The 27,019-nt window shown below is 43.4% G+C and overlaps 2 protein-coding genes across 4 annotated transcripts in view; one reads left to right on the top strand and one right to left on the bottom strand.

Moving 5' to 3' along the window:
• LOC148361961 (amyloid beta precursor protein binding family B member 2-like) overlaps positions 1–27,019 on the bottom strand; it is a 199,470-nt gene that overhangs the window by 53,570 nt on the left and 118,881 nt on the right. For all 3 annotated transcript variants that reach the window (XR_015851176.1, XM_088342828.1, XM_088342827.1), the window contains 4 exons: positions 25,740–25,800; positions 13,121–13,267; positions 12,918–13,045; positions 2,329–2,443 (listed from right to left, as the gene is read on the bottom strand). Coding sequence is in view for 2 of the 3 variants with exons in the window: in XM_088342828.1 (XP_088198954.1) it covers positions 2,329–2,443; positions 12,918–13,045; positions 13,121–13,267; positions 25,740–25,800 (451 nt within the window). In the remaining variant the exon portion in view is untranslated. The remainder of the gene's footprint in view (positions 1–2,328; positions 2,444–12,917; positions 13,046–13,120; positions 13,268–25,739; positions 25,801–27,019) is intronic.
• LOC148361962 (uncharacterized) lies at positions 19,557–20,344 on the top strand. Its single transcript, XM_088342897.1, has 2 exons — positions 19,557–19,929; positions 19,992–20,344. Exons 1-2 carry the CDS (start codon positions 19,644–19,646, stop codon positions 20,342–20,344), a joined length of 639 nt encoding a protein of 212 aa, XP_088199023.1. The 5' UTR covers positions 19,557–19,643.

Genomic DNA, 27,019 nt, shown 5'->3' with positions numbered 1-27,019 from the left:
CAGGTGAGAGAGGGATCGGTGTAACATGTATACTATAGCATCCTCCACTCCCACCTTCTCCTGGTAAGCAAATTGCAGTGGGTCGATGGCGTGACGGACCTGTAGCCTCAGGTGGTGCAGCAGCAGCCGCTCCATGGTCTTCATCACATGTGATGTCAGGGCGACCGGCCTGAAGTCGTTGAGTTCCTTAGGTCTTGATTTCTTTGGGACTGGGATGATGCAGGATGTTTTCCACAGCTGAGGGACCCTCCCCTGTTCAAGGCTCAGGTTGAAGATGCGCTGTAGAGGGTCTCCCAGCTCAGACGCACAGGCTTTCAGCAGTCGGGGGGATACTCCATCCGGACCAGCTGCCTTGCTGGTTCGTAGCCTTCTCAGCTCTCCACACACCTGGGCTGAAGTTATTTTTAGTGGGGGGATGTCTTCCATGCTAGTGTCCAGAGGGGGAGGGGGAAGGACAGCTGCATTACTCAGGGGTGAGGATGAGGCGGAGTGGTCAAACCTGTTGAAAAAGTTGTTCAACTGGTTGACTCGCCCCACATCTATATCCACATCCACACCCTGCTTGGTGCTGCAGCCAGTAATTGTTTTCATCCCTTCCCACACCTCCTTCATGTTGTTGTTCTGCAGCTTTTTCTCCAACTTCCTCCTGTACTGCTCCTTTCCTTTCCGGAGCTGGACTTTGAGCTCCTTCTGTACTCGTTTGAGCTCCTGATGATCACCATTTTTAAAGGCCCTCTTCTTTTGGTTCAGAAGGCACTTGATGTCGCTCGTGATCCAGGGCTTGTTGTTGGCATAGCAGCGTACAGTCTTTATAGGAACAACATTGTCCATGCAGAACTTAATGTAGTCAGTAGTGCAGTTTGCCATCTCCTCAATGTCCCCACTGCTGGACCCTAGCAGGACATCCCAGTCCGTACATCCAAAGCAGTCTCTCAGAGCCTGCTCTGCCTCGGTGGACCATTTTCTAAATGAGCGTGTGGTTGTTGGTAGCCTCCTCACTTTTGGTTTGTACTGTGGTTTAAGCAGAATGAGGTTGTGGTCTCCTTTTCCAAGGGCAGGCAGTGGTTTAGCGCTGTATGCATTTTTTATATTCGCATACAGAAGGTCAATAGTCCTATTTCCCCTGGTCTTGCAGTTCACATACTGGACGAAAGAGGGCAGTGTCTTATCAAGAGTCACGTGGTTGAAGTCCCCAGAGATTAACATTGCAGCCTCCGGGTGTTGTGTCTGAAGTTTTGCCACCGCGGAGTGGATGACGTCACACGCTACTTCCGCATCAGCGCGCGGTGGGATGTAAACAATGACAGCAATGGCGTGTCCGAACTCTCTGGGCATGTAATAGGGACGAAGACTTACAGCCAAAAGTTCGACATCACGGCAGCAGATAGAAATCTTTGTTTTTACATGCCCGGGGTTACACCACCTCGTGTTCACGTAGATAGCCAGTCCCCCTCCTTTGCGCTTCCCACTGACTTTTGTCCCTCTGTCAGCCCGAACAGCGCAGAAGCCGTTTAGCGCGATGTTAGCGTCCGTGATGCTAGACATAAGCCACGTTTCCGTAAAGCAAAGCAAGCTGCACTCCCTGTATGCTTTGATGTCTTTCACAAGCACAGCCAGTTCGTCGATCTTATTCGATAGTGAGTTGACATTCCCCATGATTATGGACGGTACCGTGGGCTTATATCGCCACTTCGCCGCTGGCCGCTTAGCCTTTACCTTAGCACCGGCTCTGCAACCCCGGTAGGGTCGCCTCACCTCGTTAGGTAAAAGGGGGACCGTGCCGGCTCGAGAGTTCTTCAGGTCAAGGAGTAGGTTTCTTGAATATACGTATTTTTGCGAGTTGAAACCCATATCCATAGGATAGAAAGTAATCCAAGTGTTGCAAGGCACTGATAAAGTAAGCAAAATAAATAAATAAATAAGTAAATCACAAAAGTAGCGAAAATAACACGGGAGCTGCTGGAGTGGCTGCCATTCGTGACGGCGCCGGAGAAGCAAAATCACGATGAAACGAAGCTTGTGATTATCAAGAAATATGTAACCATTCGACGAATGGGATAATTTTTCGGAATTAGGAGCCAATAAAAGCAACAAAGTATTTTAGGAGCATAAAAATCCTCCTGATAACGCTTATTATTCATATATATAAATATATGATAAATAGTAGTACTTACTATATACTATTTTTTACCTGGGGTACCGTGATTTGCTTTTTACCATAGGTTTCTAGCTCCTGCTATACGGTAATTTCACTTTGCAATCCCTGCCTCAGAACGGAGTGTCAAATCCGGGTGGTCAAATATATAGATGCAGTTTCGTGTAAGTTACCCGGGAGCAGATCTCATGGAGGCTGGTGGCAATAGCTTTGGCGGGAGTGTCACAGCGGAACACATGACATTTTAGGATCCTTGTGTTTTTATCCCGAGCCACGTATGCAAAATCCCTGGAAAAAAAAAAGGCCTTCATTTCATTTGTGGAAGCACACAATAAAAAATACAAATATTAAACCAGTGAGAAAACTTCCCATAACTAAGTATTGTGCCTTTCATTGACACAATGCAATTTATTGCTGTAAAAAAAGACACAAAAACACGTAGCGACAGAACATGGAGATCAATAACGCAGTGTGACCTGAGCGTGGGATAAGGGAATCTTAAAGACAGCCAAGTATGAAAAAATATTCATCCAAATATGACTTTGATGAAAAGGGAAACATGGGTTAACAAGCATAAAGTCTGGCCCCACCCAGATCATCTCATTTTTTTCTCTCTCTGTGCTTGTACTTTAAAAACATGATTGTAGACAGAGAAACCCTGCGAGTCGGTCACCCTAATTTCCTAGATGTCTCGAACGTGTTTATTTCATGCGCAGGAAGGAGTGGAGGAGGAAATGAAAAAATATGAAATGACTGAGACGATCGTGGAAAGGAATGTGATTTACCTCTCTCTGAATCCACGGAAGGCAGGAGGGAAAGCGAGAATGGTTAGAAGACAAGATGTTTTAAGTTTTAAGTTAACAGCATCATGGGTTTCCATACAAAATAAAAACTTTGGAAGGTCTCCAGGGTCTCACGCTTGTATAAAAAACTATTTTTAAACATATACCAAAATATGGTTAATTGGTTAATATGATAGACAGACAGACAGACAGACAGACAGACAGACAGATAGATATACTTTATTCATCCCCGCAGGGAAATTCACATTTCCAGCAGCATCCCTGAGCTGAGAACAATACAATAATAAAGTAAAGAGAATACAATATAATATACAAATACCCAATGTGACGTGCAAATGCCCACTGTAGCATGTTACAGTTAGAGTGATTTTGTTTGCTGAGCAGAGGAGGTAATGTTTTGTTTGTTTATCGGGTGGCAGGGATGGGTCGCATAGGGTCTGGTGTAGTGTATGGTGGGGGGGTATTGACAGACTGCTGCAGCAGCACATTGTGCACAAGAACGGTTCAAGAGAAATTGCAATATGGAGGACAAAAAGGAAATTTTAGAAAATTAGTCAAAGCAGGAAAATGATTCGTATTTGGACTCATTTTAATTGTATAAATGGCTCAGAAACATTGTGCATTGTCTTTCACACACAGAAAAATCTGAAATTGTCGTTCAAATATTAGGACTTTGTGTTCCTAAATGTTAATATTTAGTAAAGACTAATTAAATATTTGTTTTAGTTGAACACATTTGAATGTATATTTTGCATGTTTTTAGAGGTTCTGTGTAGTTTTAGTCAACATTGGTTAGAAGTTAATTTGTAGCTGTCATAGGCTCCGGCATCCCCGCAACCCTACTGAAGATAAGCGGTGCAGATAATGGATGGACATTCATTTTTTTCCCTTTTTAGACACATTCCAAGCAGGAGTAAGTTAGCCATTACTGCTAATGTGATGAAGAAGAAGCCAGTATACAATGATTACTGTGAATGATTTTGGTCATGTTTATTACCCATATTATCAAAATTACAAAAAAGTATAGGTTCCCACTTAAAATAAACTTAACAAGGTGGATGTGTAATGCTTTTCCTCATCAGCAAACCATAACGAAACATTGAAAAGAAGTTGATTGAAGAGTGGTACCTACTCTTCTTCTCATTGAATGTTTTCCCTCCAAAAAAGTATTACAGAAGAGAGTCATGTGACTAAAATGAAATCTTATCAGAGTAACAGGGGGGGTGACAGATCACACTAAGACACTACATATTTTAGAGAATTTCAACATGAAAAAATGCACTAATAACTTAAATTGACATTTGGTGAGGAATAGTATCAAGTAGTACAATTAGTCTTTTTTTTTTTATTAATTCATCTGCATATATAGACACTGTGACCCATTATACAGGGCAGTTAAGCATACAAGATAATCTTTTAAAAATAAGTATAAGCCCATTTTACATAAAACATACCATTTTATGTCACTGGGACTCAAATTGCACAGAATAATAGAAAAAACCCCGATAGTGAAAACAAGTCAGAAATGTTCACAGATCAACGTCTCGATTTTAAAATGAGTCTCTTCAGACTGGCACCAGTCATAAAAAAAGCTTATTTAAATGTACAGATGTAGAGAACAGAAAAAAAAACATCAGGATAAGATGTAGTTAGAAGTTCGAGGATGGTGCACCAATAGGGCATCTAACTTCTAAATAAAAATCTCATATCATGCTATTAAAAATATTGACATAGAGGGAGTCTGTCATTCCTATCCTTGACGAGGACTGAAAACAACATGCATTAAAATACTCACGTTGCTTTTGTTTTTCTGATTTTTGAAGAAATGTGAGTTGTTCGGCATACAAGCGCGCACTCCCAAAGCCGCATGCTGCGGACCCACTGAGAAGTAAATAAAACGCACCCCTCCCAATCATTCAGCCTCCCCCTTTCCCTTCTCCAGCTAACCCCTCCCTTGTATCATCTTCCCAAGCAACTTCTCCCCCTTCCTTCATGCAGCTGAGCTTGATGTTAACTCCTCCCAATTAAGAAGGTTACAATTAAAGGGTAAATATTCAAAGAGCACAAGGTCAATTTGTCTGACATGAGTGTGTGCTCTAATGCTGTGATAAGTAGTAGGAGTACCATGGCTATGTAAAGCTCTTGAGCAGGGGTGTCAAACTCATTTCGCATCGTGGGCCACATATGGCCTAGGGAGATGTCAAGTGGGCCGGACCATTAAAATTATACCATACTCTGCTATAAATAACAAAAATATCATGTCTTTCCTTTGTTTTGGTGTAAAGAAGCACAAGAACATTAGGAAAATATTGAAATTTAATGAACTATCCTTTTACAAAACATTTCATAAAACACCTCATATTTCCTTAGACAAATGTGCAATTTACTTTTATCATTCACAAATATGCATTGCAACTGATCCCACTAAAGGCACAAAACTTTAATTGGTACAGAAAAATATAGTAATGCACTTTAAGATTAAATGAGACTTTTAAAGAAAGGAATTTTTAAACCACTTACACTTACACATACGCATATAAAATCAAAATTGAATCCCTGCGTACACCTTACAAACTAGGGAGAGTGATTTTAAATGTGTAATGAAGAAAGTGTTCGCCTGTCCTGTAAATCTGTAAACTTCATACATGAAACATACATACACATACAATACATACTGAAAATTTATGGAGTTGTATGAACAGTAGAATTCCATCACACAACTTTTGTTTTGAAGCTGCTGACTAACATTAAAGTGCACATTTTTTAAATCACCACAGTAAGGATTCATCTTCACAGAGCTGTATTCTTTCAATGCAAACAGTATCTAAGGCAGCATTTTAAAGGTGTTAGTCTAGTCTGGACTTGTATTTGTTCCTGAAACTTGGCATATTTTGGCCTGTACAAGTGCATCAACACCAGGTGTCATGTCCTGACTAGCTGTCACTTTCAGAATGTTATTTAAGTGCTTGTTTGTGAGCCTTGAACACATTTTTGTTTTATTGATATTCATCACTGAGAAAATTTGTTCACAAAGGTAGGTTGTCCCAAACATGCACACAGTTTTAGCAGCCAGGGCTGTTAATTTTGGGTACCCTGGTAGTAGATACTGATAAAATCTGTCCAGACCTACAGAGGCAAATTTGCCCTTCAAATCTGCATCACACTGCAAATCAATTATTTCTAGCTGAATTTCGACCGGCAGATCAGAAGCTTTAACTGTGAAAGGTGAGCGAAAAACAGAAAATTCTGTCTCAAGTTCACCAAATACCTGAAAACGTTTCTCAAACTCCCGCAGTAGTCCTGCAATTTTGTCTTTGTACCGTTTCATGTCCGCATCAGGTCTGGTCACACACACATCTCTCAGACAGGGGAAATGAGCAGGGTTGCCATTTGCCAGTTGCATCTCCCACAAAGTCAGCCTCAACTTAAATGCATGTATGTTGTCAGAAAACCTTATGACAACTTTTTTGCGGCCTTGCAACATTTTGTTCAGATTGTTCAAGTGTTCAGTAATATCAACCAAGAATGCAAGGTCCCGTAGCCATTCCTGAGATTGTAATTCCAACACCGGTTTTCCTTTTTTCTCCATGAACTGTCCGATTTCCTCTCGTAGATCAAAGAAATGCCTCAGCACAGCGCCTCGGCTTAACCATCTCACTTCAGTGTGGTATGGCAGGCTGTGGCTAATGTTGCTGTCGCTGAGAAGTTTGTCAAACTGACGATGGTTCAGACCTCTGGACCGGATGAAATTTACAGTGCGAACAACCACCTCCATGACGTGGTCCATTTTCAGCGACTTGCAACACAATGCCTCCTGGTGTAAAATACAGTGAAATGTCCAGAAACGATCTCCTCCATTAAGGGCTTGTACTTTGTCTTTGAACTTTGTCGCGACACCTGCTTTCTTTCCGACCATGGATGGCGGGCCGTCTGTAGCCAGGCTGACAGCGCGGGACCAGTCCACTCCAACTCTGTCCAATGCAGCAACGACAGAGCCGAAAATGTCCTCGGCTGTTGTGGTGTCCATCATTGGCACCAACTCAAGAAACTCTTCAGTAACAGTCAATGTCTCATCAACTCCTCGAATAAATATGGCCAGTTGGGCCACGTCTGTGATGTCAATGCTCTCGTCAATTGCCACGGAAAATGCAATAAATGACTTGACTCTCTGTTTCAATTGACTGTCTAAATCTGCCGATAGTTCCGAAATCCTCTCTGCTATAGTATTCCTCGTCAGGCTAATATTGACAAAAGCTTGTCGCTTCTCGGGACATACAAGTTCAGCCGCCTTCATCATGCATCGTTTAACAAAGTCACCGTCGGAATACGGCTTCGATGCTAATGCTATTTCGCTAGCAATTAGGTAGCTGGCTTTTACCGCTGCTTCACTGACTTTTCTGACTTAAATGACAAAATGGCCGCTGCGGCTGGATCTGCTCCCGACAGTTTCTCACATTCTAGTCAAAAACCCCAATCTTCGACTCAGTTTATGAGGGCGAACAAAGACAACTCTAACTGCAGATTAATATACGATCGCAGTTTTTTGCTGGATATGCGAACATCCAGAAATCCAGCGCAAATTTCGACGATCACTCTGGAGTGTTTACTTAGCCTCGGAGTGCTACGTCAACAGAACACAGCGGCCTACAAAGCAGCGAGTAAAAGTGGCAAGCGGAAGCGCTGTGACCGGGGAAGGAAACGAGGTTGTCGGGCCGGGCTAACGGCTCGGATGAAGGCTAAACCCTTCAAAACGCCTCTACCATCCATTTTCCTATCCAACGTCCGCTCCCTGGACAACAAACTGGACCATTTACAAGTGGAATTCTCATCGAACCGCGAGTTGACGAACTGTTGTGCTTTAATTCTGACGGAGACATGGCTAAACTCATCTATCCCGAATGACGCTGTTAGCATTGTGGGGCTAACTGCTTTCCGCGCTGATAGAAGCGGCGAGCTCACCGGCAAATGCAGGGGTGGCGGTCTATGCATTTATACAAACAACAACTGGTGTAGAAATGCGAAGATAATCTCGAATCACTGCTCACGAGACATTGAACTTTTGACGGTGATCTGCAGACCCTTCTACCTACCGAGGGAGTTTAGCGCGACCATCATTACTGCCGTGTACGTGCCCCCCAGCGCTAATACGAAGGAGGCAATGGACGTTCTCTACCGAACTGTGAGTGAACTGCAGCATGCTTACACCGAGTGAATTTTTATTGCGGCGGGGGACTTTAACCAGGCCAATATGAAAACAGTTCTCCCGCATTTCCATCAGCATGTTAATTTTGCTACAAGAGGTAGGAACACATTAGACCTGGCCTACACAAACATCAAAGGTGCATATAAAGCAGCCCCCCGCCCCCACCTTGGCTCATCAGATCACCTTTCTGTTATGCTAATTCCAACATACAAGCCCCTGCTGACCAGAGAAAAACCTACAGTGAAGCAGGTGAGGGTGTGGTCTGAGGGGGCAATGGAGGCACTACAGGACTGCTTTGATTGCACTGATTGGGACATGTTTAAATCGGCTGCCACTTACAACAACAAAATAAATATAGATGAGTACGCCATTTCTGTGTCAGCCTATATCAGTAAATGCGCAGAAGACGTCAGCAATACCAAAACTATATGCACCCGTGCCAATCAGAAGCCCTGGATGACTGCTGAGATACGCAAACAACTAAAAGTACGGAACCTTGTCTTTAAATCTGGTGACAAGGAGGCGCTGAGATCAGCGAGGGCCAACCTGAACCGTGCTATCAGACTAGCAAAGTGAACGTACAGTCAAAAAATTCAGGAACGTTTCCTCAATAAAACAAACACCAGGGATATGTGGAAAGGCATTCAGGCCATTACCAAATACAAGCCAACCACCGCCCCAGTGCAGGACACTAGCATGGACTTTCTGAATGACCTCAACAAATTCTTTGGAAGGTTCGAGGCACAAAACGGCACCACTGCAGCGAAAGCGGTCCCAAATCAGGACGAAAGAGCACTCCACCTGGACTCATCTGACGTGAGGAAGACCCTGAGAAGGGTCAACACAAGGAAGGCTCCAGGCCCGGACAACATTCCGGGGCGGGTACTTAGGGAGTGCGCCGATCAGCTGGCTTGTGTACTAACAGACATTTTCAACACCTCGCTAGGCCAAGCCAAAGTACCATCATGCTTCAAATTTGCCAACATCATCCCAGTGCCAAAGAAACCCCAGATCTTATCATTCAACGATTACCGGCCCGTTGCACTGACTCCTATCATAATGAAGTGCTTTGAGAGACTGGTTAAAGAGCACATCACCTCCAGTCTCCCCTCCTCATTCGACCCCTTTCAGTTTGCCTACAGGACAAACCGCTCCACCAGGGATGCCATCTCCTCTGCGCTTCACCTGAGCCTGACACATCTAGAGGAGAAGAACACCCATGTGCTGTTCCTGGACTTCAGTTCAGCATTCAACACCATCATCCCACAACATCTGGTAGACAAAATGATACTCCTGGGTTTCAACACCCCCCTGCGGAACTGGCTGCTGGACTTCCTCTGTGACAGACCCCAATCAGTGCGGATAGGTCAGAACAGTTCAGATGTCATCTACCTCAGCACGGGCTCCCCCCAAGGCTGCGTCCTAAGCCCCTTGCTGTTCACCTTGATGACACACGACTGCGTCCCTAGGTCCGCCACAAACCACATTGTGAAGTATGCTGACGACACAACAGTGGTGGGCCTCATCAGGGATGACAACGACCTGGCCTACAGAGAGGAGGTGGAGCAGTTGGTGGGCTGGTGCAGGGACAACAGCCTGGTCCTGAATGTTGACAAAACTAAAGAGATCATTGTCGACTTTAGGAAAAACCAGCCCAACCATGCCCCACTTTGCATCAACAACAAGGCTGTGGAGGTTGTCAGCAGTATCAAGTTCCTAGGGGTGCACATTACAAACAAACTCACCTGGTCCGTGAACACTGCATCGCTGGTTAAGAGGGCACAGCAGCGCCTGTACTTCCTGCGGAGGATGAGGAGAGCCCACCTGCCCCCACCCTCCCTCATCACATTCTACAGGGGCACCATAGAGAGTATCCTGACCAGCTGTATCTCTGTGTGGTGTGGAGGCTGCAGCGCTACCGACTGGGGTAGTGTGAGGAGGGTAACGAGGACAGCAGAGAAAATAATCGGGACTACACTTCCCTCCATTCAGGACATTGGCCAGAAGCGCTGCCTATCCCATGCTAAGAACATTACTGGGGACCCCTCTCACCCCCATCATGGACTGTTCACTCTGCTAGCCTCTGGGAAGAGGTACTGCAGTGTGCGGTGCAGGACCACCAGGCTCCGCAATAGTCTAGTCCCCCTGGCCATTAGACTGTTAAATGGTCAATCTAACATATAGTTAACTTAAATCTAAACGGCTGCTAATCTGACTTTTTGCACTACTGGCAGTTTTTTATAGCTTGCCACTCCTTGCACATTGCTCTCTGCACTATTGTAATTACAGCGTTATTGTTACAGTGTTAATGTTACTGTGTACCTGACTTGTTAACCTGACTGCCCATTTTGCACATCTGGTTAGCTACTCTTCTTGCACTATCGGCACTATGGTAAAATACTATACGTAGCCAAAATACAATACAACTTTATTTATATCTGTACATTCAAGGAAACTGTGGGGGTCAGATGCATCGACATTTCGTTCTGTATACACGTGTACTGGAATGACAATAAAGTAGATCTGAATCTGAATCTGAATTTTCGGCTCTGGATGAAAGTTGACTGCTGTTTCCTCAGACCCGCCAGCAATTTATTAATCTTATCTCTTCTCAGTTGTCCTTGCAAGCCGTCATATTTTTCGCTGTGATGAGTCTCGTAGTGGCGTCGAATATTATATTCCTTCAATACCAAAACTTGTTGCAAACACACCAAGCACAAAGGTTTTCCGTGCATCTCTGTAAATAAATAGGACGTGGTCCATTTTTCTTTGAAAATTCTACACTCCTTATCTACTTTTCTCCGTTTGGGTAACGACATTTTGGCTAATGAGGGTGTAGCGGAGAGGTAGAGACCAAGAAATTAACAACGTCGTAACAAGCAGCAGATGGCGCATTGATACCGTCTGCTGTTTTCAGTCTGTCTCAGTGATGCGGCTTGTCTTCTATTCTGATGGAAAGAGTGCACCCCTTAGCGGATAATCCATGAATTGCAGCAAATTAAAAATATTAATTCCATGTCTTTTATGCATTTTTTCCACTTTCAAATTATCCTGCGGGCCTGATCGAACCTCCTTGGGGGCCGGTTCCGGCCCGCGGGCCGTATGTTTGACACCCCTGCTCTTGAGGGTTTTAAACCGTAACTGAAATTAGTTAGAAACTGGGGTAAAATTGGATGACAGATAGAATTTCTCAATTAAATGTTTGAAGTTGGCATGCACATAACCTTTTATTTCTACCTGCTTCTGAATAGTAACACTGAAAAACCATAGCTTTTTGGGGGCGATTGCATGCTATAATTGGAAAGAAAATACAAAAATACAAGAAAAGTCATTACACTTATTTGGTCCCCTAACGGAAATTCGTTTTTAATTACTGTGCTGGGGAATACAGTCAGTGCTGTCGCAGCAGAGCGTGCGGCAAATGACTTTTTTACAAAACCTGGTATTTCCAGGCGGTCTCCCATCAGAGTACTACCCAGGTCCTACCCTCTTAGGGAGAAGATAAATTATCCATTAATTAGTAATTCTGTCATTTGCGTGGACGAAAGTAATTTGGCTTATTGGCATGTATTTCACCTTGATTATGTTTCTCTGTGCATGATATGGGAAATAATCTGGGTAAAAAAATAAAAATGCAGAATATTCAGCACTACTTGTGATCATAAGTTAAATCACTTATGAGGGATTGGAGGGTTGTTCAAGTTTAATTTATAAAAATATTGTTTTAAATGAATGGAAGTACTAATACTTTTATATCACTTCACAAAACCAAAAAACTCGAGCATGTTTTAAGACAAAATGTGTTGCTCACTTGGCTCAACAATCTTTTCTCCATGGGAAACAGCAGCCTTTCCTGGCCAAATTCCTTTACTGCCAGTGTCAGTATATGGTACCTTGTATTCTATGACTTGCGACACCAATTGCTATTAAATCTGGAAATTAGGATTATTAAAGGGACACTGTGTAATGTGCTTCAAAGCATAAAGAAGGTTACAAACTAAGGAGACTCAATGTAACCGAACAACAACATTTTTCTTCTCTTAGTTTTTTTTTTTTGCCAAGCCTTTTGAAAAGAGTGGGAAATTAAGGAAGAGTAGTGGGAAATAAATAAAACGGAGGAAGAAAGAAAAAGTAACAAGAAAAAAAGAAGAAAAATAGGAAGGAAAAAGTGAAATTTTTAGCACTAGTATGTGTTAAAAAATAAAGACTATAAAACACACCTGTATATATATATATATATATATATATATATATATATCTCATCTCATGAGCTGCACCGCTTATCCTCAGTAGGGTCGCGGGGATGCTGGAGCCCATCCCAGCAATCATCGGGCAGGGGACAATATATATATATATATATATATATATATATATATATATATATATATATTTTTTTTTTTTTTTTTTTTTAATTGCTGCTTTTAAATGTTATTTCATTTGTTTTCAGTTTTTCCAAGCATAATGTTGCAATTATTTTTTTGCCAATAATCTTTTAGGTCTTTATTACACGTTTTGTCATAGAGTGCCATGTCTAACCTTGTTGCATACAATGTTTCACAACGTTTACAATAAAGACAGTTCTAATTCTAACTTAAAATACCTGATTTGCGGTGTGATTTTATAGCAAATAAATAGAATTGTAATTCAGCTTTCAAATTCAATTCTTGATCAAATATTCAAACATTGCCTGCTATCCATCTTTTTTAGGTTCTCAAAAACAAGTAGAATTAGACTGTATGTTGCCACAGTAACCAACCTGCCGTTATCTCGGCCGACGCCCCAAACCCGGATGCTGGCAATTGGCTGAGAGTGAAGGACACTGCAGTCCATGGGGTCCACCAAGTTCAACATATTGTTCTCCAGCAACAGGTACATGTCTTTTCCCTAGACACAAATACCATGATAAGGGTTTAAAAACAAAAAAAACAAGTAGCCAAAAAAGGCCGGGAGCTCCCTCACCTCGCCCCAGATGCCGACTGTGTCCCGAATGTCGTTTTTGGAGTAGGACAGTTGGCGAATGCAGTTGTTGACGGCCACGCTGCTCTTACCGGGAGCAAGGTCCTCCTCTGCCATCTCCACCCATCCCAGAGAGCGCACCGCAAAACACTGAGAAGGAAAAATGAGATCCATTAAACGAGATGTGTCCAAACTTTTCATAAAGCAGGCCAGATTTGGTAAGCTTAAAATCTGTGAGTGCTGACTACTCAGCCTGCCATTCTTTGAACAGTTTTTCCTAAATTCACCCATTGTTGAAAAGTTTGCAGTGCTTTGTAATCAGAGTCGCGACTTCGTAGCTCGTCTTTTGTAGCATTTTCATTTGACTCGCAGGATCTCCTGACAAAGCGATGCTGTGTCGTTAAAACAGCTTTCACTTGCTTCACTTTTTTACAGCATTTGTTTCCAGTTAGCTTGTATTAGCAGCAACAAAAACTAGCACTGTTCCTTAGAGGCTGAAAAAGAGCCATCATCTTTGAAATTGAAGATAAGCGTTGTCTCATGCGCAGAAAACAGGCATCGTCTTCTTCCATGCTTATAACTAGCTTCTTGTACTTCTCCAAAAAGTAGTGTTCTCTTCTTGTACGCCAAAAAGCTAGCTTTTCCTTCTTCACCAAAACTAGCTTTGTATTTTACTACACTGAAAGCTATCTCCTTCTTTCTAGTGGTCTTTTACGCCAAAAAGCTAGATTCCCCATTTACGCCCAAAAACAAACATTGTCTTCTTATAAGCTTAAAGCTAATTTCTTTTACTTTACCAAAAACTACACTAGTTTTCTTCTGTTGCTTCTCCTTCTATGCCAAAAATTAACGTATTACAACGCTTAAAGCTAGCCCCTTCTATCTACTTTAACAACAAAACTAGCGTCTTCTTCCACACTCAAAGCTAGCTTCCCATTTGATTTTTTTTTAAATTAAACGTATAATTTCGAATGTGCATCACTCAGTGACCTTAAACAAGGCTGATGTTTTAGTGGTTGGCTGAGCCTATTATACCCTACTTCTATTAAAACTTAGAAACAAACATAGTAATAACATGTTAAGTTGTTATTTTAGATTGGCATGGCAATCTGGTTGCCCTTCACATTAGTCAGTAACTAAAAAGTATCTCCACTTCAAAAATGTTGCTGACCTTTAATTTTAAGCATGATAAAAATGGGTCATTCTTACAATTGGGTGCCATTTCAGCATGGTAGTGCTTCTGTAGTGCAGTGGTTAGCCGATCGCCTAACACACAAAAGGTCCCCGATTTGAGACCGGGTGGAAATATTTGTTGGCCTGGAGAGGAATGGCACCACCAGGCTGTACATGCCTCGGACACACCACAGAAAATGGTGCCCCTACGACCCAAGTGGTTAGCGGAACCAAAATATTCATTGTTTTAAATATTTATTCTGAAAAAGGGACTTTCAAAGTAGAAATGTATTGGTCCAGCTCAGCTCAGGATAAAAGTTTCAAACATGTTTTTTTCCCCAATTACTTCACACATGAGATAGTCCAAATGTGTCCCCTGTTACAATGAATAGTGGTAATAGGGGGGACATTTAATAGTTAGGTTAGCTATTAATACTCATATGATGAAAAATAAGCTAGTATACAATGATTAATAGGCAAGATATTTCACATGTTAATTAACCAATAACCAGATCACAATTACAAAACAAATATTGATCCCCACTACAAATAAGCGTAATGGGGTAGACGTGTTGGGCTTTTCTTCAGGAGTAAACCATAATAAAAAATTTTAAAAGGTGGATTAAAGAGTGGTACTTACTCTTCTCCTCCACCAAAAATAATGTTACATCAGAGTCATGTGACTAAAATGATAACCAGGATGTTTTCTATAGAACTCTTGTCAGAGTGACTGGTGGGCACATCATATTTTCATGATTTTAAACATGAGAACTGCAGTAATAACTGAAATTGACATTAGGTGAGGAATATTATCTTCAAGGCAATACAGAAATGATGAAAAACCATTAACCTATTGGATTTCCTTGCTTATATTTGTAACAGAAGTCAATCAAACATGAATGAAAGGGGACATTTTAGTGTACTTGTACTACAATCAAAGTAGTTTATTTGCCCTATTTTAAAGGGCAGTTAAGCATACAAGACAATCTAGAAGAAGCAAAAAAAAGGATAGGGCCATTTTTACACAAAACATACCATTTTATGTCACTGGGACTCAAATGGCACCGAATAATTGACCCAAGTATTGCGATTTGCCAAAAGTGATCACAAGGAGAAGGATTTTTATCATGCTAGCCACAGACAGGAAACTGAAAACAAACAGGAAGCCATGTCTTCATGAAATATTTATTGCCCATTCAGCCAGGACTGTGTCACCTTGTCCAACCTACTCCGACAAACATCCCGACAAGAGATGATACTCTTGAAATTTCTCATCCTTTTTCTGGATTATTTGAGGAAATCAATAGTTTATAAAGTGCCCGATACAATTTTTAACAGCCAAGCAATCTGCGGGAAGGATTAAAGTAAAAATTGCAAACAACAATAATGTCGCATAAACCTTGGGCAAAACGGTTGACCCAGTTTATAAAGTAGAGCGATGTGTTTTATTAATGGAAAATGAACTATTAGGTCTGTGGAGTGTCTGAATGTACTACTTATGAGAGTGAGGTTAATGAGAGCAAGCACATACAAGTCTCCCTCCTACAGACCTAAACGCCATGGTGACTTTGCATTTAGAGCAATGAAAACAGTTCCGCAATATATCCAGCAGATGTTACTATTGCTTTCCCTTCTGTCAGGACGTTTATCGTCAGGATCATAATCTCCTTTGTTTGTATTTTGCATTTGTTCTGCATTTATATAGCGCTTTTCAAGTCAATGAAGACCTCCCTTTGTTATCATTGTATTTCTACAACGAATTTACGGTTGCACAAAAAAATATACAATATGAAGAATTGTGAATATGAAAAAATATAATATGTTCACCTTTAATATAAAGTGTTTACATCTGAAATGGGAACTACACACAACCGGGATATTCCACTTGAACCGTTATATTGCGTTAAAACTGGAACAGTATACATGACAACTGAATAATCTTCCATTGCACAAAGTTATGGAAATTAAGTCAAGTGTAAATAAATAAACAGTACAATGTAAAACCTTGAAATTACAAAAATGAAGTACAAAACTTTTCTGCAATAAAATACTTATTTTGCATCATAATATGTCATGATGATTAATTTTGTTCTAAACGTGGGCATCTTGGTTTAAAACAAATTAATGTACTCAGTAAAAAAAGTTAGACTTAGTAGTGAGCTATAATGGTTTTTGATGTAGCTTTCTTCTTTCTTTCAATAGAGATGTGCAGTGTTTTTAGGAATGCCACTTTTTCAATAATGTCTTAAAATATGCCACAATAAATAGTGTAATCTTCTTCTATTCCTATTTTGGGTTCCGGTTCCAACATGGTGGCGTGTGTTTACGTTGCGGCTAGTTGCTATCTGGCTATCCTGCTACTTACTATCGTTCTCCTACTTTCTTTTTTGGACACATGCGTGGCCAATACGACTCATAGTCAGGAGGAACTTATTCATTTGGGTGGGCGTCTAAATTTCGACTTTTCGGGCACTTTTTATACCACCCATGATATCCCGAACGAGCTTCAAAGGGATTCGGGTTCTCCGTGGCTACCCACTCTACCTAAGAAAAGACGAAGACGGCGCAAAGACAGAAAGCAGAAGCGGGGCTGTCGTGCAGGGAAGCGTGTGAAGTCGAAGGAGCAAGAAAGACATGAAGATGTGTCTAATCCAACCATTATTTTTTTATCGATCTTACGGGTCAACCAACGCACCCGAACGGCGCCATCTTGTGACGATCTCTACAAAGACTACAGCTAAGTTAAACGATTCAGCAAAGCTAAAATTTGGTCTTTTAAATGTTAGATCGCTCGCTCCTAAAGCTTTACTTGTTGATTATATTATTCGCGATTATAAACTTAACTGTATCGGTCTCTGTGAAACTTGGTTACGCCCGGACGAGTTTTTACCGCTAAATCACGCTTCTCCTCAACACTACAGTACATGAGTAGCCATGTAGCACGCACGTTGAAGAAGGGTGGCGGTGTCGCGCTAATTTCTGAACAAACGCTCAAATTTACTTCACGTACCTCTAATAATTACGAGGCGTTCGAGGCTCTTGTTATGCGGTCATCTCTATTGTCAATTTATGTAGTAACTATTTATCGCGCACCAGGGCCATACACAGCTTTCTTGGACGAATTCGCCGAACTTTTGTCTGAACTAGTAACCTATGCAGACAAAATTACAATCATGGGGGACTTTAACATTCATATGAACTCCCCACTCAATTCACTCACTGTTGCGTTTCGGTCTCTAATTGATACATTTGGTTTTAACCAACTCGTTGATTTGCTAACTCATAAAGATGGAAACACGCTAGATTTGGTTCTGACTCGAGGAGTTTCAACCTCAAACATGACGGTGTTACTGTGTACTACAGTTATCTCAGATCATTATTTAGTTACATTCGAGGTACTAGCTAATTGTAGTACTAAAAAAGCTGAAGGGTTTAGTGGACGCAATATAAGCACTGGCACACTTTCTGAGCTCTCCGATCGTCTTCCAGGAGCAGTTGTGTCCTTTCCTTCATACAAAGGCTCTATCGACTCACTCATGAATGAGTTTAATGCTACCCTGGCTAGTGTCCTGGATTTAGTAGCGCCCATACGGCTTAAATCACGACCTAAAAGACGCACGCCGTGGTTTAATGGTGAAACTAGATCCCTTAAACAAGAATGCAGGAAATCTGAAAGAAAATGGCGCGCTATTAAGCTTGAGGTTTTCCACCAAACCTGGTGTGACAGTCTGTTGAATTATAAGGCGGCCCTTGCTTCTGCAAAATCAGCCTACCTTTCGAAGGGGATTGCATCACAAAAGAACAATCCCAAAGTCCTTTTCGACACTGTAGCATCGCTTACAAGGCAACAGACTATCCCAGATAGTTCCACCCATTCAGCCCATGACTTAATGGTCTTCTTTACTAAGAAGATTCAATGCATACAGGAAGAAATTGCTAAAGACAGTATTAATAGTTTGCCCTGTAGGCAAACCGCTCCACTGACGACGCCATAAACACAGCACTTCACACCGTGCTGAAACACCTGGACCACCGGGGGAGCTACGTCAGAATGCTCTTCCTGGACTTCAGCTCAGCCTTCAACACCATTATCCCGGAGATCCTGGTGGAGAAACTTGCACACCTAGGACTCTCTCCCTCCATCTGCCACTGGATAATGGACTTCCTCTCCAACCGCCCACAGTCGGTGAAACTCGGTACCCACGACCACCGGGGGAGCTACGTCAGAATGCTCTTCCTGGACTTCAGCTCAAAGACATGCATTTCAGGTGAATTGGCCGGTCCAAATTGTCCCTAAGTGTGAATGAGCGAATGCGTTGTCTGTCCCTGTGTGCCCTGCGATTGGCTGGCAACCAGTTCAGGGTGTCCCCTGCCCACTGCCCGATGATTGCTGGGATGGGCTCCAGCCCCCCGCGACCCTACTGAGGATAAGCGGTACGGCTAATGAGATGAGATGAGATGAGTATTAATACAACACATACTAAAGCGCTGAAATCTATAGACGCACGGCATGGGGGCTGTCCAGGGAATTTGTCCCGATTTAGTGAACTGTCACTCAATAATCTTAAACAGATGGTGAATATGGCCAAACCGACGACTTGCTAGTGCGACCCGCTTCCAGGTTCACTTATTAAAGGTCTTTTTGGCGTCCTTGCACCTTCAGTTCTAAATATTATAAATATATCACTCTCCTCAGGTGTAGGTGTACGTACATAATGCGTGGTGCAATAACAGCAGAATTATTGATGCACACTGCTCGCCCGATCTAGAGTTTCTCGCGGTATCGTGTAGACCATTCTATATACCGCGAGAGCTAACTGTGCTCATTGTGATAGCTGTTTACATTCCTCCGGATGCTAACGCTAGCACAGCGCTAAACCTTCTACTCGCTGCCATAAACATTCAACAGCTTGCACACCCCGACGGAGCTTTCATTATCGCTGGCGACTTTAATAATGCATGTTTAAGGACTGTTCTTCCAAAATTCTATCAACATGTGAACTGTGCAACAAGGGGTGAAAAAACTTTGGACCGCGTTTACAGCAACATCAAAAACGCATACAAAGCTTCCCCCCTCCCCCACCTAGTAAATTCGGATCACATATGCCTATCCCTTACCCCCTCATACACCCCCATCCGAAGGAAAACAAAACCTGTAACGAGGACAATACAAACGTGGCCTGAGGGAGCCCTCTCCAAGCTGCAGGACTGTTTTGATCAAACTTGCTGGGAGGTATTTGAACACCATGACCTCCAAAAATTCACTGACACTGTTTTATCCTACATCCGTTACTGCACGGATGAAGTCACAGTATATAAAAAAGTCAAAAACTACCCAAATCAAAAACCCTGGATGACCAGCGAGGTGCGCACCCTCCTCAAACACCGCAACACCGCCTTCAGGTCTGGAGACAAGGCTCTTTACGGGGTGGCCAGGGCTGACCTGAAGAGAGGCATCAAGGAAGCAAAATCAGCCTACACAAGGAGGATCGAGCACCTCTTCGCTGGAAATGACCCGAGGAGGATGTGGCAGGGCCTCCAACACATCACCAACTTCAGAGGCCACAACCTGGCAACTGTTGAGGCTGAGGCTTCACTAGCTGAGGACCTTAATCAGTTCTTCGCTCGCTTTGAAGCTGGTAGGCCACATACAGCCACATCACACCCATCAACAACCAGCAGCAACTCCCTCACATTTCAGGAGCACGAAGTCAGGCGTGCGCTGAATACCATAAACCCCAGGAAGGCAACTGGCCCGGATGGAGTACCAGGGAGGGTACTCAGGGACTGTTCCAATCCGCTGGCTGGGGTCTTCACCACCATCTTCAACCGGTCCCTGTCACAGGCGACCGTCCCACCTTGCCTCAAAACCTCCACCATCATTCCCGTCCCCAAAAAGTAAGCAGTGGAAAGCCTCAACGACTACAGGCCTGTAGCTCTCACGCCTGTGGTCATGAAGTGCTTCGAGAGGTTAGTGTCCCGGCACATCAAAAACTCCCTGCCACTCACACTGGACCCCCACCAGTTTGCCTACAGGGCAAACTGCTCCACTGACGACGCCATAAACACAGCACTTCACACCGTGCTGAAACACCTGGACCACCGGGGGAGCTACGTCAGAATGCTCTTCCTGGACTTCAGCTCAGCCTTCAACACCATTATCCCGGAGATCCTGGTGGAGAAACTTGCACACCTAGGACTCTCTCCCTCCATCTGCCACTGGATAATGGACTTCCTCTCCAACCGCCCACAGTCGGTGAAACTCGGTACCCACGACCACCGGGGGAGCTACGTCAGAATGCTCTTCCTGGACTTCAGCTCAGCCTTCAACACCATTATCCCGGAGATCCTGGTGGAGAAACTTGCACACCTAGGACTCTCTCCCTCCATCTGCCACTGGATAATGGACTTCCTCTCCAACCGCCCACAGTCGGTGAAACTCGGTACCCACGTCTCTCCCACCCTAACACTGAACACTGGCTCCCCCCAAGGTTGTGCACTGAGCCCCCTGCTTTTCACCCTCTACAGCTCCGACTGCTCACCGACCCACCCCACAAACACTATTATTAAGTTTGCCATCTTCAACCGGTCCCTGTCACAGGCGACCGTCCCACCTTGCCTCAAAACCTCCACCATCATTCCCGTCCCCAAAAAGTCAGCAGTGGAAAGCCTCAACGACTACAGGCCTGTAGCTCTCACGCCTGTGGTCATGAAGTGCTTCGAGAGGTTAGTGTCCCGGCACATCAAAAACTCCCTGCCACTCACACTGGACCCCCACCAGTTTGCCTACAGGGCAAACCGCTCCACTGACGACGCCATAAACACAGCACTTCACACCGTGCTGAAACACCTGGACCACCGGGGGAGCTACGTCAGAATGCTCTTCCTGGACTTCAGCTCAGCCTTCAACACCATTATCCCGGAGATCCTGGTGGAGAAACTTGCACACCTAGGACTCTCTCCCTCCATCTGCCACTGGATAATGGACTTCCTCTCCAACCGCCCACAGTCGGTGAAACTCGGTACCCACGACCACCGGGGGAGCTACGTCAGAATGCTCTTCCTGGACTTCAGCTCAGCCTTCAACACCATTATCCCGGAGATCCTGGTGGAGAAACTTGCACACCTAGGACTCTCTCCCTCCATCTGCCACTGGATAATGGACTTCCTCTCCAACCGCCCACAGTCGGTGAAACTCGGTACCCACGTCTCTCCCACCCTAACACTGAACACTGGCTCCCCCCAAGGTTGTGCACTGAGCCCCCTGCTTTTCACCCTCTACAGCTCCGACTGCTCACCGACCCACCCCACAAACACTATTATTAAGTTTGCTGACGATACCACCTTGATCGGCCTCATCTCTGAAGGGGACGAGGCGGCATACAGGGATGAGGTTGAGTCACTTTCAACGTGGTGCTCGGAAAACCACCTCATATTGAACACAACAAAAACAAAAGAACTGATTCTGGATTTCAGAAGGAATGGCAGGAATCCAGCACCACTCATCATAAAAGGAGACTGCGTAGAGAGAGTCCACTCGTTCAAATTTCTGGGCGTGCACATCTCCGACGACCTCTCCTGGTCTGCAAACACCAGAGCGGTGGTAGGGAAGGCCCAGCAGCGACTGCACTTCCTGAGATTGCTCAGGAAAAATAACCTAAAACAGCAGCTGCAGGTGTCTTTCTACAAAGCCACAGTGGAGAGCATCCTAACATACTGCATCACGGTGTGGTATGCGGGGTGCACAGCAGCAGGCAGGAAAAAGCTCCAGAGGATCATAAAAACAGCCCAGAGAACCGTCGGCTGCTCTCTGCCCAGTCTGGAGGACATTGCCTGCTCTCGCTACCTCAGCAGAGCAGAAAACATCGTCAAGGACTTTTCTCACCCCGGCCACCATCTCTTCGACCTGCTGCCTTCCGGCAAGCGCTACAGGTCACACAAAGCAAAAACGAACAGACTCAGAGACAGTTTCTTCCCCACAGCCATTACCACCCTAAACAGACACCGCACAAACAACTGAAAACTGTTGCAAAAAAACTACCTCACACGTATGTAAAATGGTACTCACGTACATGCTGTCTGCACTATGTTTGTTCACTGCTCAACAGACACCGCACAAAAACTGAAAACTCGTGCCAACACTACCTCATACGAATATAATGTTACTCAAGTCTTGTTCTTGCACATGTCGACTGCACTACGTTTAATGCTCAAATTGCACAATGTCTGACCATTTCCTTTTTTTGCACTATGATGTCTATGCTTGCACCAATGTATATGCGGACTATTTTTGCACCATGATGACTTTGCACCAAATGCAATATTGCACAACCGTTACGATACAACGTTATCACGACAACCCTGTATCAGGGGTCAGCAATAAATGATTGGTGAAAAATTAATGCCATTAATTGCGAACAATTAATGGAATGGTTGCTTAAACTCATAAATCCATTTATTGCAAAATTTAAATAATTATCAATTATTGCGACCCATTAATTGCGAAAATATTCGGGCTCTTATTACCTATGAAAACCGTAGATATCAACGTTATTTAACAACGGCAATGCTTTTCTAAGAAATTTTTAGCGAAAATTTATTACTTTCGCACATATTTTTATTTCAAAACCTCAATTTTTTACGATGATTTTGAAGTAAGGCCGGCCTTATATTCAGGGAAACACGGTAGCTGTACGTACGTAGAGTGGTTGCAAAGCAGCTTTTTATTGGTCGGGACAAAATCGGGCTTGTTGATTGGCTCACGTTTTGCCTCAAGCACGTACGTCGTGGATGCACATACGCACACGTTGTACACCACTACTACTACGCTGTATTGATTGTAATCTTCGCACGGTTATGGGACCGAAGGAAAAAATGGTTAGAGAGTACTTCACACAGATTGATGTCGTCAACGGCAAATGGCGCTGCTCATGTGGCGCCGAGCGCATCCAACGGCGCAACACCGGTTGGAGCAATTTGGAAAGCCACATTAAAAGTCAGCACTTGAAGAAAGAAAGTGATGCAAAGAAGCAGGAGTCATCCAATCCTGGATCGATAGAAAATTTCCTGTCGTCACCGGTTAGTATACCATTAAATTACCAATTAATGGCTAGAAATCCAATAAATACCCATTAATTGGCCTTGCCGCGAAAAAATTAACATTAATTTTTTCGCACTTAAATATTAATTTTTTTTCCAAAAATCAATTACTGATGACCCCTGCCCTGTATGTAACATCCCACATGCTGACATTGTTGTGTAAATACCATGTAAATTATAACTATAGCCTTATTCCCCTTGTTTTATAACATTATCTTCTCTGTTCCTTTATCTTCTTGCTCATACCCTCACTATGTGTAAAACTGGAGTGTCATGCCCAATTTCGTTGTCACAATATGTTAGCCCATTTGTAACAATGACAATAAAGGTATATTCTAGTTCCAGCGGCTTTTAAGTCCGCCATTATTAAACCCACACTGAAACGACCCAACCTTGATCCAAAAAGCTTTGGTAATTATAGACCTGTGTCAAACCTACCGTTTCTTTCTAAAATACTTGAAAAAGTAGTGGCAAAGCAGCTGAATGATTTCATATCCGAGAACAATCTTTTTGAAACAATGCAATCAGGATTCAGGGCTAACCACTCTACTGAGACAGCTCTGATTAAGGTAACCAATGATCTCCTACGGGCAATGGACACTGGCGCTTCATCACTTTTGCTGCTGCTGGACCTTGGTGCTGCTTTTGACACACTGGACCATAATATCTTACTAGAAATGTTGGAAAAATGGATTGGTCTCTCAGGAAACGTCCTCTTATGGTTTAGATCCTACCTCTCAGATAGGACGCACTGTGTTAAATATGGCGAAATGACATCTGAGCCCTTTAGTGTTACCTGTGGTGTTCCGCAGGGTTCAGTGCTTGGCCCCCTTCTTTTCAGCATTTACATGCTTCCATTAGGTGATATTATTCGAAAGTATAATATCAGTTTCCATTGCTACGCAGATGACACTCAACTATATCTCCCGATAGAGGAATCTGCCACACTAAACTGTGCAAATTTGGAGGCCTGCCTTACTGAGATAAAAGAGTAGATGTCACTCAATTTCTTGCGTCTTAACCGAAATGTTAGTTACCAGACTCAAGAGTCTTCAGCTGGTACAAAATGCCGCAGCGAGGCTTTTAACTAGGACAAAAAAGTACGATCACATCACCCCAATTTTGGCTAACCTGCATTGGCTCCCTGTTAGCCTAAGATGTGATTTCAAGGTTCTCTTGTTATTATACAAAATCATACATGGACTTTCCCCCTCATATCTTTCAGATCTGATTTCCCCTTATGTTCCGGCCCGAAGCCTTCGTTCTGAGAGCGCCGGTCTTCTGGTGATCCCAAGAGCCAAGAAGTGTTCCGCAGGTTCGAGAGCATTCTCCATCCGAGCACCGGTGCTGTGGAATGCTCTTCCCCCTGAGATCCGATCTGCAACCTCACTGGAAATGTTTAAATCTAAGCTTAAAACTCACTTCTACTCTATAGCATTTGAATAACCTAAACTGCTTATGTGTAATAACCTGTGAAGCCCTTTGAAACTCTTTTTGATTAAGGGCTATACAAATAAAAATGACTTGACTTGACTTCTATGCTAAAACTACTACTTCATTAAACTTGCGTTGTCTTCTACGTCCCAAAGCTATTGTCTTTCTATTCTAAAACAAGTGTTATTTTTTGTGATGATACTGTATCTAGCTTCTTCAATGCTGAAAAACAAGCTTCTCTTTCGAAGTTAAAATTACCGTTATCTTCCGTCCTGAAATCTAGCTTCTTCTATTTCACCAAAAACAAGCGTTTTTCATCCGCAGAAAAAAAGCTAGTTTATCTTTCTACGTCAAAAACTTTCCATCCATCCATTATCTGCACCACTTATCCTCAGTAGTGTCGCAGGGGTGCTGGAGCCCATCCCAGTTATCTTCGGGCAGTGGGCAGGGGACACCCTGGACTGGTTGCAAGCCAGTCGCAGGGCACGCAGGGACAGACAACTAACCTAACATGCATGTTTTTGGAATGTGGGAGGAAACCGGAGTGCCCAGAGGGAACCCAACTAAGCACGGGGAGAACATGCTAACTCCACACAGGAGGTTCGATCGAATGACCTCAGAACTGTGCTGCACATGCGCCAACCACTGCCCCGCCGTGCTGCCCAGGTAAAAAAATAGTGTTGTCCTAATCCAGGCCGGAAAGCTAACTTCTCTTTATATACTGAAACTAGCGCTGGCTTCTTCTACTTCATTAAACATAATTGTCATCCTTCGTATAAGTTAATTTAAAATAATATTTATAATAATAAAAATAAGTTAAAACTTTTTTCACAAGATGGTGCCAATAAGCAAGCTTGACCCCAAAATGATTTTTTTCACAGTGCCTGAGTGTGAGTTTTCTAAATGAAATCTTTACCTTAGATTGTGGGTCACTGTTGCTACTGCTGGATTTTTCTTCCTCCACTGCTGGACAGTTCCTAGAAAAATGCAACACAGTGATATACTCTCTAGTAGGGCTGCATGATTTGGGGATGAAAAAAAAAAAACTACCGTAAATTCCAGACTACAGGGAGTGCAGAATTATTAGGCAAATGAGTATTTTGACCACATCATCCTCTTTATGCATGTTGTCTTACTCCAAGCTGTATAGGCTCGAAAGCCTACTACCAATTAAGCATATCAGGTGATGTGCATCTCTGTAATGAGAAGGGGTGTGGTCTAATGACATCAACACCCTATATCAGGTGTGCATAATTATTAGGCAACTTCCTTTCCTTTGGCAAAATGGGTCAGAAGAGGGACTTGACAGGCTCTGAAAAGTCAAAAATAGTGAGATATCTTGCAGAGGGATGCAGCACTCTTAAAATTGCCAAGCTTCTGAAGCGTGATCATCGAACAATCAAGCGTTACATTCAAAATAGTCAACAGGGTCGCAAGAAGCGTGTAGAAAAACCAAGGCGCAAAATAACTGCCCGTGAACTGAGAAAAGTCAAGCGTACAGCTGCCAAGATGCCACTTGCCACCAGTTTTGCCATATTTCAGAGCTGCAACATCACTGGAGTGCCCAAAAGCACAAGGTGTGCAATACTCAGAGACATGGACAAGGTAAGAAAGGCTGAAAAACGACCACCACTGAACAAGACACACAAGCTGAAACGTCAAGACCGGGCCAAGAAAAATCTCAAGACGGATTTTTCTAAGGTTTTATGGACTGATGAAATGAGAGTGAGTCTTGATGGGCCAGATGGATGGGCCCGTGGCTGGATCGGTAAAGGGCAGAGAGCTCCAGTCCGCCTCAGACGCCAGCAAGGTGGAGGTGGGGTACTGGTATGGGCTGGTATCATCAAAGATGAGCTTGTGGGGCCTTTTCGGGTTGAGGATGGACTCAAGCTCAACTCCCAGTCCTACTGCCAGTTTCTGGAAGACACCTTCTTCAAGCAGTGGTACAGGAAGAAGTCCGCATCCTTCAAGAAAAACATGATTTTCATGCAGGACAACGCTCCATCACACGCATCCAAGTACTCCACAGCGTGGCTGGCAAGAAAGGGTCTAAAAGAAGAAAAACTAATGACATGGCCTCCTTGTTCACCTGATCTGAACCCCATAGAGAACCTGTGGTCCCTCATCAAATGTGAGATTTACAAGGAGGGAAAACAGTACACCTCTCTGAACAGTGTCTGGGAGGCTGTGGTTGCT

Source organism: Urocampus carinirostris, chromosome 8, assembly GCF_059441175.1.
Source record: "Urocampus carinirostris isolate Australia breed hairy pipefish chromosome 8, RoL_Ucar_1.0, whole genome shotgun sequence".
Taxonomy (NCBI): domain Eukaryota; kingdom Metazoa; phylum Chordata; class Actinopteri; order Syngnathiformes; family Syngnathidae; genus Urocampus; species Urocampus carinirostris.
This window is presented reverse-complemented; position numbering and strand designations above follow the sequence as displayed.

Excerpts from the sequence above, each read along its gene's own strand:
- LOC148361962 (XM_088342897.1), top strand. The coding sequence starts at position 19,644 with ATGACCAGCGAGGTGCGCACCCTCCTCAAACACCGCAACACCGCCTTC. Across the intron at positions 19,930-19,991 it reads CTTCGCTCGCTTTGAAGCTG|GAGCACGAAGTCAGGCGTGC; the intron begins GTAGGCCACATA and ends CTCACATTTCAG.